The sequence below is a fragment of the Paramisgurnus dabryanus genome, chromosome 10 (genome assembly GCF_030506205.2).
Source record: "Paramisgurnus dabryanus chromosome 10, PD_genome_1.1, whole genome shotgun sequence".
Lineage (NCBI taxonomy): Eukaryota > Metazoa > Chordata > Actinopteri > Cypriniformes > Cobitidae > Paramisgurnus > Paramisgurnus dabryanus.
The window spans coordinates 14,460,216-14,476,770 of NC_133346.1; the positions used below are offsets into that span (position 1 = coordinate 14,460,216).

Below are 16,555 nucleotides of genomic sequence, written 5' to 3' on the forward strand. Positions count from 1 at the left end.
CATACCTAAATACTTTAAAAATAACAGTGTGAAAATACAGTGTTAACTGATCCTAAGGCGTATTTATGAACATTCCCTTTAATGCCGGGGTCCTGACAAATAAAGTCGCACACGACAAGCATCCTTTAGCATCTCTGCTAAACACCAACAGACAGCGAAAATATATCTTACTGAAGGAAATCAACGAAAAAACGATGACCTTGCGCAACAGCGGAAACACTATTAATCGCGCAGATATGATGCAAGACATGCACATATGTGAAAAATTATGCATTTGAAGACTATGTGGATTTAGCATTGGACTATTGTTGTTCCTCATGTCAGTGATGCTTGTCTCTACTTAAAGAGACCACAAACCCTGTTTTACACACTGGGGTTTTCAGATATGCACTAATATTTGCTAAAAGGTAGTATTGGGCCCCAGAAGCTGAATTTTATTTAAAGCTGTGCTGTGGATTATACTAGCAGCCAGGTACTGTATGAAGTTGTCATTGAGATGCTGTAAGAGGTATTGGTAATCGATTGAGTGATCAGATCATCGACAGAGAAGATGGACAAGAAATCTTTTGACATCGTCTTGGACGAAATCAGAAAGGTAACATTTCATTCAAGATTTGTCTTTAAATTATTTTTTTATATAAATAAGATAAACTTTAATGTTGTTGTTTTTTCTTAAGTGTGTTTTGACAGATCAGCGAATCAAAGCTATAGAACAGGTTCATGGGTATTTTTCCAGTGAGCAGGTATGTAAAAATACTAATACAAATCACCTGCATGTTAGTGGTAAAAAACAAAATAATGCAGAACTTTGCATCTCATTACCTGTCAAAACCCACTCTCTCCCTCTCAGGTGATTGACATTCTGAAATACTTCTCATGGGCGGAGCCACAAATTAAAGCAGTCAAAGCCTTGCAACATGTAAGTTCTGCTTCACACTCATTTTAAGTACTTGCATACTTGGACTTTTTTTTATCAAAAATAAAAATACTGATTACCTTTGTTTCCTCCAGAAAATGGTTGCAATTCCAACAACAAAGGTTGCAAACATCCTTAATACTTTCACATTCTCAAAGGACAGACTTGTGGTGCTGGAACTCATAGCTTTGTAAGTTGCACCTTTTGAAATTACAAATTAACAAATATCTGTGCAACTGTTAATACATTAACGGTTGTTTTGTTTTTTGGACAGAAATATTTGTGATGCTCAAAACTACCGTCCGGTGGAGGACGTATTTCGTATTCAACTGTCTGAGAAGAAACGAGCAAGAAGGATCCTAGAGCAGGTAAAACTCAATTTACTTCTTCATGTGAATTTACATTACTCTGGTCAAGTGCAGACTTTTGAATGAATGTGGATTTAAATGAAGTACATTTACAAATGGCACTACTAACATGAGTGAAATTGGAGTTTAAGTGATCAGATCACAAAATGTTTTGGATTCCACTTAAAGGTATGTAAGGTGGGATGTAAAGCTCCAGTAGCTATGATTTCATCCTGCGGGATGATCCCAGGGAACCCTTATCCCAAAGGCAGACCCAGCAAGGTTACTGGAACATTTCCTGTAAGTTTCTCCACCCTCTTATAAGAAAAATAAACATGTTACAGTGTGTATTAAATGCTGATTGCAGATTAATTTCAGGCTGTTTGTTTAAGAGAAGCTCTTCAATGTTATTCTTGTTTTTATTGGACCTTTACAGGGAATTCCTGGCAAAAAGGATGGAGATGATGTTATCCTGGATGGTAAGGGGATTGTATCGCGCATCCTCGGAGCAAGCAAACCGGTATGTTTTACTGAACAGGTGTTTTTTTTTTTAATGCTTATTGTCTTTAATGGCAAAATATGGAAGAGTAGAAACATGTTATATTTTGTTATTAATCATTGTTTTACTCTCTTATCAACAGTCACCATCAACATACAATCCACACAGACCTGTGCCGTACCCTATTCCACCTTGCCGGCCACACGCAACAATCGCCCCAAGTAAGAACTTGTTTCTTTGGATTACACAGGAGGGATTGGGATATTACCAAAAATGTTCAGGTTTAAACTGCATAAAGAATTTTTGCCCACCCCCAAACAAAAATCTTAAAAACAGTAATGCACAAACAATGGAATTTTATGGGCACCAAAAGTACTTGAAAAATACAGCCATGAGACTTAAACATCAAATTTGAGATTAGTTTGATAAAATAACACTATTTTGTATCCGAAACTTACTTTGAATGTGTTGATAAGTCGTGTATGCCTTTATGCACACGCTAATATAAAAGTTTGCAAGGGGCTGGATGTTCTTATTCATCCAACATTACAGAATATTCTTACCCTTTTCCCCGGATGCTGCTCAGGTGCGTACAACAACGCAGGTCTGGTGTCAAGGGGCGGGGTCATCACCGCCAATGTGCCACCCCCACCCTACCGAGCCACTCCCAGTTCGGCAGGTACATCGTGCAGTTGCTGTTGCTAGCGCTGTGTGCTGCCTTTAACAGCTGCATTGACCATGCTGTCTGTAGACGCTATCTCACCGGCGCATGCTCTTAATCTGCCTGCAGTATTGATAACATGAAATTAAAATTCTCTCCAAGGGTCTTTTTCTGATCTAGCTGGGCTGATCTAGTCATTTTTATATATCACGGTAAAGCACTGTATCTACAATGCATATTACAATATACTTGTCTTGCTCACTTAACATCATTTATGATTCTTTTAAATCACAAACAAAAGCGGCTGTTAAAATCTGTATAATAGCGGCATTGTAATATGCATATGCAACAACTCACACAGATGCATTGTGCCATGTATTTTAAAAACTCCATGAAATCAAAAAAAAATAGATTTTTGTGGTTCTTGTGCTAATTTTGATCTTTTCTCAAAATGTGTTCCCCTCTCTCTCTCTCTCTCTCACCACATATGGTTTACTGTCATCTTTCTAATTTTTCTAATAAAGTTTAAAAAAAGTTTTATAAAGTGATGACATCATCATCATTGTTTGTTTGTCTGTGGTTGCTTTAACGTTCATACTCTTTTAATATGTATTTCCATAAATATACGAGACACAGGAAGGAACCACACCCAAAAGCATTTCATGGAATTTTTAAATGAGCGTTTACACAATGAGTGCTTGCTCTGCAGCATTGTGCCTCTTATGGTGCAGCTACAGTGTCGATTTCCGGTGTTCTGTTTTGCTTTTTTTTTCTCTTAATGCATTACTAATAAACTTGAATGCATGTGGTGCGTGTCTTAATTTTGTATAAAAATATAAATATCAATTTCTATTTTTGCCAATTCTATATTTTTAGGTTACAGCCGACCTACCTCTCAGCAAAATCAAACCTCCAACACCTCTGGGACCCCTGCAATCTCTCCTCATAGCACTAATCCAGCAACTCCTGGCACCTCTCAACCTCAGCCTACTACACCAATCACTCCGGTGTTCGCTGGCATGGTCCCATCCCCTGCTCCTGCCCCCTCACCCTCAGTCATCAAAGGCCCTCCTGTCCCAGCTGGTTCCCCCCATGTGGCCTCCAACTCCAGTGGCCACACGGCACCTTCCTCCCCATTTTCTGTCATGCCCCCTTCTGGTAGAAATACCCCTTCTGTCATTAAAACCCCATCTGGAACACCATGTGGTACACCAGGGCCAAGTTCAAGTTTCCCTCCCTCTCCCTTTCAAGGTGGAGCCCGCTCAGAAACACCTTCAGGTGGTCACACACCTACACCCAGGGTGACTGGTGATCCCTCGACGACTCATGGAGCTGCTATGGGTTTACAATCAAAGAAGGGCTACCCAACCTCCTTAGATTCCCAGTCAGCACATTCATTCCCTGGTGGTCCCTCCACCCAGTCGCATTCAGTAATCCGTAGCTACACACCCTCAGGAATGTCCCCTCTTACTCCCGGGCGCTTGACTCCCAGCATGCAAAATGTCAGTGGTTTACCAACAGCCTCTGCTAGTCCCAGTCCCAAGCCCACTTCTATGCTGCCCAACCAACCACCTATGAGTCCTGCCGGGGCATACTTTAGCGAGCAACATGCTCACGCCATGGCGCGTCATGGTGGAGGCAGCGGAAGCAACAGCCCCATTCCTTCCGCTTTCAAAGGACCGTCAAGGTCTGGCACCCCTTCTCTTAGCTCTCTGGTTATGCCTAACTCGGGTGTTCTTTCCCGACCAATGGGCACACCCCACGGCACTGCCTCACCACAGCCCTCTCTACCCAGCAGTGTATCCGGACACCATGGTCTTACCTCAGCTCTTGGCTCCCAGTCTGCTTCACATTTTTCAGCCCTCTCTCCTTTCCCAGGAGCCCAGTCTGGTATTTCTACCCCATCCACCCCTACTCCACCCACCTCATCTGTTTATTCAGGTTTGACTCACTCTAGTGCTCCTACTCCCTCCCCCTTTGGCCTCGGATTGACAACTGCTCAATCCGTGTTTCCGGGTCTTCCTCATGGTCCGAATCCTAGTTTCCCAGGTTTTGGGGGGTCAGGGCCCTCTGCAGCAGGTAGTCCAGTCCTCTCGTCCTTAATGGGGCTTCCAGGAGCCTCTTGCTCAGTGGCCACCGTCGCACCTCTCCAGGCAGCAGCAGTCGCAGCAGCCGCCGCAGCGGGAGTACCTTCCTCCTCCCCTGTGCTTCCTGGCTTCGCCTCCGCATTCAGCTCTAACTTCAACCCTGCACTTGTCGGCCAAGCTGGGTATGTTTTTTTTTCTTTTGATAAGTTGAGAGGTTAGACATTATGTGACCCTGATATCATTATGTTTCCATAACTACAGTCCAAAGTCTAGTTTTTCTTGTTAGTACTTTCAGAGTACTACCTATCCCGAAGATACCTAGACACTGTCAACACTAAAAACAGTAATTTACGCTCATGTCTGTTTGACTTTAGATTTAGATACTGGGTCACTCAGCAACATGAACGTGCACATGATTTATAGCTGTCATGCAGTGTTCTAGTATTCTGCAATTCACATGTTATCTGCTCAAATTGAACTTTTAAGGTTTAAGGGTGTAGTTTATGTGAATAGCAGTGGCTGTAAAGTGACAAAACTTAAGTAATCCTTTTGTCACCATAAGATAATCATTGTTGCGTTAGGAAATCACATGACTATTAGGGGGCATGCACACCAAAGCTTTTATGCCGGGAGCTGGTGGTTTTTTTTCGCGCTGAAAGTCGGCACTTGGTGAAATATTAGACTTTGGGTGAAAAGCTTAGCTCTTCAATGGGGCAGGACCAGTGTTGGAGAAAGTTACCATTACAAGTATTCCATTACAACAGTGCTTCCCAATCCTGGTCCTCGTGCACCCCCTTCCAGAAATTTTCAGACCTTACCTTGTTTAAAACACTTGATTCAACTCATCAGATCGTTAGGGAGACACAATAACCATTCTGGAAGGAGGCTAATGAGATGAATCAGGTGTTTTAAATAAGGTAACATCTAAAACTTTCTGGGAGGTGGTGTGCGAGGACCAGGATTGGAAAGCACTATTGTAATGGAATACTTTTAAAAGTAACTTTCCCAACACTGGGCGGGACAAACAACAACCAACCGGCGCATCGTTCAACGACCAAAAGCGCTCAGCTGAAGAAAGCTGCCAGTCGGCGTCCGCCAGGCATTTTCAGCTGCGTAAAAAAGCTTTGGTGTGCACGCCCCCTTAGCCTCCCTTGTTGTTGTTGTTATTGTTTTATTATTATTATTATTAACTAAATTTTGTTTTTTATCATGCTGACTTTTAGCCTCCAGGCCCCAGGTGGAGGAGCTTTCCCAGGGTTGTTGTCTTTTCCCCCAGGCATGCCTAGCTTCTCCACTGCAGCGTCTCCTGCAGCTCTCTCTGGTTTACACAACCCTGCCATGCAGTCTGCACTTTTGCAGGTAACGCAACCTCACTTTATTGTTTATATCTATTGTGCTTTAAAATGTTAATGTAAAATGTAAAAATGTAAATTCTTAGGTTAGAGGTTGCCAGGACATACACAACATTCAGATGGTTAAAACGGCCAATGCTGATGTTTGCTAAACTTTACTTGTGATCAATAATAGTTGATGTCTTTGTGGTGTATGATTACAGGCTCACTCTGCATCGGCACTTGACAGTTACGCACCCCAGCCGAACGGATTCACAAACTACCCTGCAGCCGCCGGCCCCAGCTTCCAGCTACAGCCAGGCCTGCATCCATCTCTGGGATGGCAGTAACTACTCATGGGGAAAAGACTTTTTGTGTGAGTGTGTTTGTGTAAGAGTAAATGATATTGGAGGAAACTAAGACAAGCGCTGTGAAATATGGTGCTCTAAATGAATGAAAAAAAGTGAATTAAACACAATTATGAAATGACTGCACCATCTATAGTTCCTGTAGAAGTGTATAAAAGAAGATAAAGATGCTTCTGAGGGCTGGAAAGCATTTGCGTGTGTTATGTGAATCATAAAGATGGATACTTATCTCTCTAGTATTATTTTTGTTTGTAGAAGTAATTGGGACCTAACCCTATTTGAACGTCATAGTGATCCTAAAAAACGAACACTGTCGTTTAAAAATGATAAATGAATTTTTAAAAATACACCAGTAGATGAACTGTGAATTGTGTGGGTGTCTAAATTTTACTATACTGTTTTTCATGTATAATGACACTTAGCGAATTAGTTTGACTTTTTTTCAAATACTGTACTCTGTCAATACCCTTTGAGAAGGGTAAAGACAAATGTTTGCGATTTGTACTTTTAGCTGGGTTTTTGTTATTTTCTTCGAAGTAGGCTTTTTGATTTTAATACGTTATGTTTGTTATTTTGCAATTTTAAGTTAAAACTATTGTTACTGATTTTACACAGTTGTGCAATTTTGTTCAGTACCACACAGTCCGCATGTATACTGTATGATGTGCAGACCACTGCTTAGAGTCTGCAGAACTCCATTTGTTTCCACCATTATATATTATATAATATAATATGATAGGATTAGTCTAGTATGTTCTAACAGTATAATGAAATAAAAGACTTTTTCTTCAAAAACTTTTGTTTTCGGGCCTTATTTTTGAATGTCTGGATAATAGTGGATATTTATTCTGTTCAGGACTTTAGAGAACACTGCAAACCCCAAAGAAGAATATTAATGATCCAATGTCAGTACTATCAGGAAAGTCAACTACAATGCAAATGACTTAATTATCGTGAATTTTGCATTAATGTGTGCGTTTCATTATTTTGGTTAACATCAGTAAATGTATTAGCTAACATGAACTTTACCTAATGTTAACATTAAAGAAAAATCAGCCGTGTGATGCGCCAGCATGACCTCACATAATACGTCATCACATCAAAAGTCCACGGATGACCTATGTGAAACTACGCCCCAGTGTTTGCAAGTGTGGAGAAAGAGGACTGTACTGATGTTGTTGTATGTTGAATGATAGTAATTAATGTGTTTGTAACAGTTTATTGTTTAAAATTGTCCACAATTTTGCGTTTAAAGGTATACGTGACCTTTCCACGTGCTTGCGCAATTACGACTGGTGCAAGATGTGGTTTAAAAGTACATATTTTTGATTTTTCTTGCCAAAAATGAAAATCGTTTCGCTAGACAAGACCCTTATGCCTCGTGTGGGATCATTTAGAGACCTTTAAAGCTGGGTTGAAACTGTAAACCGTTTAGGTCTAATAAAGTTTTTTAATAAAAAAAAAATTTCTTCTCAACTAAACAAAGTAAAACATAAACATTTTTAATGACATGGGGGTGAGTAAATTATCAGGATTTTTTTTTAAGAAAATAGAGTAATCCTTTAACAAATAAGGAGTTCAGACGCATAACCAAGTGCACAAAGTTTTCTCGTAAATAAGTATTTTTTTAATGTTTAGGTTCAGTAATTTCTTTCATAGTTTTTTTTTTAACAAATTTGACTGTATTTTGCTGCAAAACCCTTCAAGTACAAACAAGCATTTTTTTTGGCCAAAAATCCACTTTGGACAAAACCGTAAACTGTTGCAAAGATGCTTCTTGAAACTGCAAACAATGAAAGTCAGAATGTAAAAAAACCTGAACCACACATTAGGGGGCGCTGTGATCCATGTGACTGCCAAATTGGAGTTGTATAGGTTATAACATAACTGAGTTAATTTTAAATAGCAAGAATGTAACATTAGTTTATTATGTGTTTTCCACCCAAGACTTTGATCACATTAACAAGCAGCAGCATTTCACAGCTTGTAGGTAAAAGGTAAAGTATGTGTGGTGACAAACTCATTAAAGACTTTGATATAAAACATCTCACCTTTACAAGTACTCTTAACACATCACAGTCATGAGACTTTACAAGTTTCCACTTGACCTATTTACATGTGAATACTAATGGAATATTGTGAAATGTAATGTTATATCTCTATTGTTGTTATCTATATTCATATACAATAAAAAAGAAGTTTCCACTTGACCCTTGATTTACCCTGTGTACCAATCTGAAAAGCTCACCCCTATGCACTAAGCCCTTCAACGATCAAAACCCTTAATGTGTAAACTCAAGAGATGAAGTTGTGCAATTGTGTTTCATAACGTAGCCAAATAAAATACACTTTGCGAACAGAGCAATAAAAAACAACATTATTTTCTATTTAACCGGAGTGACTTTTTATGTGGCGTCCTCTTTCCCGAAGTGCCCTACCGAGGGGGAAATACCCTGTTTGTTTCATTGTATTATGATGACATACAGCAGTCACGGCCAAGCAAGCTCCTCCTATTCCTAGTCACACAAAATGAATCGTAATTACATTATAAATATTTCAAATAAAGCCTTGTAAAGCTAAAAATACACTTATACATGATTAAACTAACCTATTGAACTGTTTATACTCGCTTGTACAATAAAGCTTTAGGTATTTCAATAGGTGCTAGCAACACCATTGTCAATTAAATTCCAGGATATATATATATATATACAGTATATAAAACAAATGGTTTTCAGATTAAAGCATCTATAGGAAGAAAAAATATAAAGTTGTACGGTTTGGTTTATGGCTGATGGTTTATTTGTTTCACAACCTTTATTAAAGGACATCGCAAAATACAATTCCTTTACAAATATTCAGCTGCAGATTGGCTTGACACATGACCATTAAAATACTTAACCGTATAAATATATTAAGAGTAGACTAACAGAGGGTGTCTATTAGAGAAATCGCAATAATCGCAATAATCTCAAACATCATGTGAGGATATTATGGTTGTGTCATAAGACCATTAGTGTCTGTAAATGATCTTCTAATGGTATTGTAGATAAGGCCGCACCCCTCACAGGAAGTACAAATAGATCTCTGCCTTACAGCTCCTCACAAACTCAGTATCACCTTCAGTACCACACGTCCCATAGGTAGCACCACATCATATGGAGATGGAGTCTGAGATAGAACGTGGTCACAGCAAGCAAGATCTAATCAGTAAGACATCTTTTGGCTCTTTCTTAAACATTTAAACTTTCCTGACAAGTGACTTTTAATTTTATTACTGACCTTTGGGTTTATAGAGAGGGACTGTGTTTATCTGTTTTGAAATATTTGTGAAGAAGTGAGTCCTCGCACCTGTTATTTGCCGTACCTGTAAATGGAAAGAGAATAAAAACGGTTGCATCAAGTTACACGGCTATTGTTGGCAGAACTTGTTTCGATGGAGCGTCACGTAATGTCAACACAGCAGACTGGAAAATGTTAATGGATCTCTTGGGAAATTTGACTGTTAGGTGTTTTATGGTATAAACTAGTGTGTTGCAGTCAAACTAAACTATACCAGTAAGCCAAACTGCATCATAAAACATTTAAACCAGTGCTTTTTTGTTGTATCATTCATGCAGTTGCCATGTTACTTTGTTTGAGAGCCTGCATGGTGTATTTTTCAAATCACATGACTGAAAAAGTATGTGGGCAGAAATCCCCAGCCAGCAATTTTGCGTTTAAAAGACATCTAAAAGTTGTCTAAAAAACACAGGCCAGGAATAAAAAAGGCAAATTTTGGACTGCCAGTGAAAATGTATTAGACATCTATAGAGCCATAGTCCAAAAATAATAAATAAATGAAACCAATCACTCTGTAATCACTGTTGACTTTGCTTACACAATGAAATATCATACATCTCTCCAGTTATTTTGGCAAAAACGACATGTAACCAAATTCAAGTTTATTTTGGCTAGAAGTGGGTTAATCTTACTATGTCAGGTTTATAGCTATCATAGACAGTACAATGGTGGTTATTAATGGCAATTATAACCTAAAATTATATTATTTGCTCATATATGATTTTGATTTAAATAACCACATTTAATATTGGAAATGTCATGGATAACATTAGATTTTTTGTTTTTATTAAGACTTTCTTGCTCAGCTGTAAATTGCTTGGATGTTAAAAAACATACCCTGCAAAAAATGACTTTCTTACTTAGTATTTAATTTAAATTAAGATGCTTTTTCTTGATGAGCAAAATGACCTTAGAAAATAAGTCTAGTTTTTAGACAAAAAAATATAAAATTTTAGTGAATTTGTGCTAAAAACAAGCAAAAATATCTTCCAATGTGATGAGAAAAAATTATTTTTTCTAAAACACTTAATTCAAGCTAAATGTTCTCACCCCATTGGCAGATATTTGAGCTCGTTTTAAGCACAAGTTCACTTAAATTGTATATTTTTATGTCTAAAACTTATTTTAGGTCATTTTGCATATCAAGAAAATACATCTTGATATAAGAATTTGTAGATATTTCTACTGAAAACAAGTTAGAAAGTGATTTTCAAGAAAAAAGTTTCTTAGTATTTTTGTCTTGTTTTCAGTAAAAATATCTAAAAATTCTTAAATTAAGATGCTTTTTCTTGATGAGCAAAACGACCCACGAAAAATTTTAAGTGATTTTGTGCATAAAACAAGCAAAAAAAATATTTTCTTAATTTCTTAAACACAAAAATTCAAGAAAACTTTGCTTACCCCATTTGCAGATTTATTTTGCTTGTTTTAAGCACAAAATCACTTAAATTTGATATATTTTTTTTTGTCTAAAAACTACATTTATTTTCTTGGGTCGTTTTGCTCAACAAGAAAAAGCATCTTAATTTAAGAATTTTTTTGATATTTTTACTGAAAACAAGACAAAAAATATTAAGAAATGTTTTTCTTCAAAATCATTTTTTACAGTGTAAACACTAAATACAGCTTATTGGTCTCCATTATGGAGATGACTAAATAACATTGGAATAATTATGTTTTTTTATCATGACTTCCTAGCTCGGCTATACACTGTAGATTTCTTATGTTAAACAAAATGCAGTTCCAGATTCCTCACTAATGTGATTTGTTAATATGAATTTCTAGAAAATATGCAGTAACCTTGTGACGTGCTGATCTTTCTGACACATAATGAATATAAAGGGGCGGGCAAAAGATAAGATACTTTAACTATTGTACATTTATTTCTATTGTCAATAAGTGTGAAGGTGAGTGCAAGAGATAGGCTATAGGTTAGGAAGTAGTTTAAAAAAGTGTTCCTCTTTTATTCACACAGTCTTTTTGTGACCATGATGAAACTTTCTATTTAATTTCCATTAAAGAGTTGTTTGCTGTTTTATTCTTTCAGATGAGAGTAAAGGAGGTCTAGGCTGCTGCGGATGGTTTATTGTGGTGATTTGTTAATATAAATTTCTAGAAAATATGCAGTAACCTTGCAACGTGCTGATCTTTCTGACACATAATGAATATAAAGGGGCGGGCAAAAATAAGATACTTTAACTATTGTACATTTATTTCTGTTGTCAATAAGTGTGAAGGTGAGTGCAAGAGATAGCCTATAGGTTAGGAAGTAGTTTAAAAAAGTGTTCCTCTTTTATTCACGCAGTCTTTTTGTGACCATGATGAAACTTCCTATTTAATTTCCATTAAAGAGTTGTTTGCTGTTTTTATGCTTTCAGATGAGAGCAAAGGAGGTCTAGGCTGCTGCGGATGGTTTATTGTGGTGATCTCTGCCTTTTTCAACATCTTGATATTTCCAATCAGCATTTTCATGAGCATTAAGGTATGAAGCACGATAAGACGATACACAATAGTGCAACCAATATGTGACCCCATCTGTGAAAACCCAGCTAAAGACATTTTGTGATTAACTAAGAGACATTCTGTGAAAATATTATCTTGATATCTTTAATATTGAGTAAGATCATGCCAAAGATTAAACTTTAAGCCTTGGAAGGGTCACATAAGCAACCTAAATAGATAGATGACACCTCATAGTTAATTTAAGATTTAATAATATGAGTGTATATTATGAATGCACTGTAAGTCACTTTAAATAAGAGCATCTTTTTTATTATACATATATATTATATATTTATTTTATATTTTATATTACTATAGGGCTGCATATTACATGTTTGTTGTTAACATTCATATTAGGTGAAGTAATAAGAGGCAGTAATATTATTATTGTTTATTATTATTTATATATATATATATATAATTTTTATTTTATACCACGGGTATGTTGAATGCTGTATTCTGATTGGCTGAGAAATGTTCCGTGGGTATGCATTAATTTCTGATAACCACACACCTAACTTTTCACATTTCTTCAAAATAGGCACCAGAGCAATGTTTGTGGTAACTGTGGTATAAGAGGAATAATTGACCGCGGTCCTTTGAATTATTTGAAAATAATGCACATGTGCATTATTTTCTTATAATTCAATGGCCCGTCGTCAATTATTCCTTACTTATCACTTGCCACAGATAATGTTTTTGTTGTTTTGTTGTGGGAAAGATAAAAAAAATAAAAGCATCTACTATTAGTATGAACTTCCTTCATATCTTTTTATGTTTTACACATGAAGGTTAAAAAAATGCATTTTAACCCCCTTATGTGCTTTGTTAATGTGGTATAGATTGTGAAAGAATATGAACGCGCTGTCATATTTAGACTGGGACGGATAACAGCCAGAAAAGCGAAAGGACCAGGTAAGCAATGCATCCACAGTGTTTCTTAGGTCTTAGATATATCAGAAAAGTATTAGCAGTGGAAAAACATCAGCTTTAATTCACAAACAAATATTGGCTTTTCTCTTGTGCACATGTGACAGTTGTTTGCTAAAGAGATAAATACATGTTCATGTTACAATAGAAGAAGGTTAATAAATTTAAAGTGTCCTCTACATCCTCTCAGCTCTGTTTGTTTGTGAATAATAATAATGACTCATGTAGTACAAACTATTTAAAATATTTCCAAAACATTACCTCCTTCTAGGAATCTTTTTTGTCATTCCTTGCACGGACTCCTTTATCAAAGTCGATCTGAGGACCATCTCATTTGACATTCCTCCGCAAGAGGTAAGATACCTGAATATTTTTATAGTCACTATAAAGTCTTATACTGTATAAAGATGCATCGATATAAAAAATTCACAGATACAGACGGCCAATTATTCAGACTGATTTCTGCCAATACTGATAGTTTGGTGGTTATATTAACCTGCATTAACATTACATTTTCTGAATGGTATTAATTTATCCACTGCCAAAAATTATTTTCAAGAAAAAAATATCAGTATTTTTGTCTGATTTTCAGTAAAAATATCAAAAAATTCTTAAATTAAGATGCTTTTCTTGATGAGCAAAACGACCCAAGAAAATAAGTCTAGTTTTTAAACCAAAAATATCCAATTTAAGTGATTTTGTGCATAAACAAGCAATAACATCTGCCAATGGGGTAAGCAAAAAATCTTGAAAATTATTCTTAGACACTAAATTCAAGAAAATGCAAGAAAAATTTACTCACCCCATTGGCAGATTTTTTTGCTTGTTTTATGCACAAAATCACTTAAATTTGATATTTTTGGTCTAAAAACTAGACTTATTTTCTTGGGTCGTTTTGGCATCAAGAAAAAGCATCTTAATTTAAGAATTTTTATATATTTGTACTGAAAACAAGACAAAAATAGTAAGATTTTTTTTCTTGGAAATTATTTTTTGCAGTGTATAATGACCATTATTATTATACATCTATACACAGAGTTCAAATTCATTGCATTTTCCATTTTTTTTATTGAGAGGATATATCAGCTATGACTATAGGTTATATGACTTATGTTTTTAAAAAGAAAAAGTGTGAAAAAGTGCTTTTATCGAACAATACAGATTATTGACCGATATGTTGGTGCATTTCTTGAAGTAAAGCAATTTTCCAGTGTATGGTAACCCATCCTTGGAATGTGACCTCTGCATTTAACCCATCTAGTGAATACACACTGCAAGTCGTGAACACACACACCCGAAGCAGTGGGTACACTCTCAGAAATAAAGGTACAAAAGTTGTCACTGGGACAGTACCCTTTCAAAAAGCTACACCTTTGTACTCAAAAAGTGCATATTAGTACCTCAAAGGTAAATATTTTAAGTTCATAGATACATATTTGCACCTAAATGGTACATATTAGGACGTTTTTTTAAAGGGTTCTGGCCCAGTGACAGCTTTGTATGTTTATTTTTGACAGTGTAGCTATCACTGCAGCACCCGGGGAACAACTGAGGTTAAGGTGCCTTGGTTAAGGGCACCACAGATGCAACCCGCCAGTCGTAAGCCTCAAACTGGCAACTCTCGGGTTACAAGCCCGACACTCTAATATACTGTGTATATACTTGTACCCCACACAGATAGAATGTACTCTCAATTCATTTCATCTATATGTAGATCTTGACCAAAGACTCAGTGACAGTCTCTGTGGATGGTGTGGTATACTTCCGTGTAAGTGACCCAATTGCATCTGTGGCAAACATTACCAATGCCGATTTCGCAACCCGTCTACTGGCCCAGACCACTTTGAGGAACGTACTGGGCACCAAGAACCTGTCCGAGGTGCTTTCTGATCGAGAGCACATCTCTCAGAGTATGCAGGTAAGTGCTTTAAGTTGTCATAAGGTGATGTTAAGTAAGAAGATAACATACAGCCAGACAGTTGTTGGACCCAAATCTGAATCAGATGGGCTTGTTAATTTGTGTTAACAAACGGCTGGCTGTATGTTACCCCACTTATTACATAGCTACTTGATGTTTGAGTATGAACACAAAATATTGATTTTATATATATTCCATTAGCCCATTTGTAATTTTAAGTTAAAAAAGTTTAAAGTCTAGACAAGATAATCATGCATTTAGTTGAATCATTATTATCAATAAAATCTCATGTTATAAGCAGCACCTGTCAAGATCACTCGCGGATGAGGCTGTGTTATTACACTATGAAGAAAGGGGATGAGCCCAGCCATTGGGTTAAATTAACCCCGAAAATTTTTATATTTGACCCAACAATGATTGAAAAACCCAGCATAGGTTAAATTACAATTATTCAATGGGCTGGGCTTGTCCCTTTTTTACCCAATGCTGGATTGAAAACAACCCAAGGATTTTTAGAGTGTAGTTCCAGGCAGCACTCTGGGAATAACAAACCTTGGAATTTCACCATCGGCAAAACAGACTCAAGCACTGTGCTGTGTGTAATAATGCTGATGCCAGATATCTGTAATGATAGGGATTGTAGATGAGAAGTTTGCCATTATGTCTCTGGTTTCTTCTACAGACGACTCTAGATGAGGCAACAGACTCATGGGGTATTAAAGTGGAGCGAGTGGAGATTAAAGATGTTAAATTGCCCCAGCAGCTGCAGAGAGCCATGGCCGCTGAGGCAGAAGCAAGCCGTGAGGCCAGAGCTAGGGTGAGCGTCATCTATCTATCTATCTATCTATCTATCTATCTATCTATCTATCTATCTATCTATCTATCTATCTATCTATCTATCTATCTATCTATCTATCATGGACACTGTCATTAAAATTGGGGTAGTATCGTATCAAAAAGTAGACCATTGGGCCTGAAGGGTGCATATTAGTACCTCAAAGTTTTATATTGGTACTTCAAATCTGTAGGGTACATATGACAATTCGAGTGACAGCTTTCATAATTTTTTATGAGTGTGGTCTACACTGGTCTACATTGGTGTTGTTAAATGTGGGTAATATATTTTGTTAATGCAGGTTATCGCAGCAGAGGGAGAAGTGAACGCATCCAGGGCTCTGAAGGAGGCGTCTTTGGTGATCGCAGAGTCTCCATCGGCCCTTCAGCTGAGATATCTTCAAACCCTGAGCACCATTGCAGCCGAGAGGAACTCCACCATCATATTCCCTCTGCCCATTGATATGATGAGCCACTTCATGTCAAAGAAGTGATCGCAGGAATGTTTTTATGGATTTATTTACAGATATTTAAAAGAATAATTTATTTCCAAATCTTTAATAATTTTCTAAAATAGCATGTTTTATACAGTATATATTCCATTTTTTCAAGAGTTCATGTTATGTACAACAGGAAAAATTAAGGTTTACAAATGACAAAAATATACCATATAAATATGTTACCGAATGTAATATGCCAAATACATACAAAGTTACATGTAAATGTTTTCTGTGCAAAATAAAATCTAAATCTTATTTTATCTATTTTGAAATGTCCATGGTCACATTTACCTTTAAGAATAAAGTAGTGGTCTTAAATA

At 36.8% G+C, this 16,555-nt stretch overlaps 2 protein-coding genes across 4 annotated transcripts; both read left to right on the forward strand.

Moving 5' to 3' along the window:
• Positions 1-70: 70 nt before the first annotated feature.
• On the forward strand, positions 71-6,981 carry proser1 (proline and serine rich 1). 2 transcript variants are annotated; one of them, XM_065290695.2, is made up of 12 exons: positions 71-595; positions 678-743; positions 851-919; positions 1,012-1,106; positions 1,191-1,284; positions 1,453-1,563; positions 1,700-1,783; positions 1,905-1,983; positions 2,349-2,441; positions 3,300-4,692; positions 5,734-5,869; positions 6,066-6,981. In XM_065290695.2, the coding sequence occupies exons 1-12, from the start codon at positions 551-553 to the stop codon at positions 6,189-6,191; spliced, it is 2,391 nt and encodes a 796-aa protein (XP_065146767.1). In that variant the 5' UTR covers positions 71-550; the 3' UTR covers positions 6,192-6,981. The 2 variants fall into 2 exon arrangements, with proteins under 2 accessions (XP_065146767.1, XP_065146768.1); XM_065290696.2 differs by lacking the exon at positions 2,349-2,441.
• Positions 6,982-8,833: 1,852 nt separating this feature from the next.
• Positions 8,834-16,245, forward strand: stoml3b (stomatin (EPB72)-like 3b). 2 transcript variants are annotated; one of them, XM_065290694.2, is made up of 8 exons: positions 8,834-9,419; positions 11,599-11,613; positions 11,945-12,033; positions 12,896-12,968; positions 13,255-13,337; positions 14,698-14,901; positions 15,584-15,718; positions 16,038-16,245. In XM_065290694.2, the coding sequence occupies exons 1-8, from the start codon at positions 9,368-9,370 to the stop codon at positions 16,227-16,229; spliced, it is 843 nt and encodes a 280-aa protein (XP_065146766.1). In that variant the 5' UTR covers positions 8,834-9,367; the 3' UTR covers positions 16,230-16,245. The 2 variants fall into 2 exon arrangements, with proteins under 2 accessions (XP_065146766.1, XP_065146765.1); XM_065290693.2 differs by lacking the exon at positions 11,599-11,613 and having other exon boundaries at positions 8,835-9,419; positions 11,930-12,033.
• Positions 16,246-16,555: the final 310 nt, after the last annotated feature.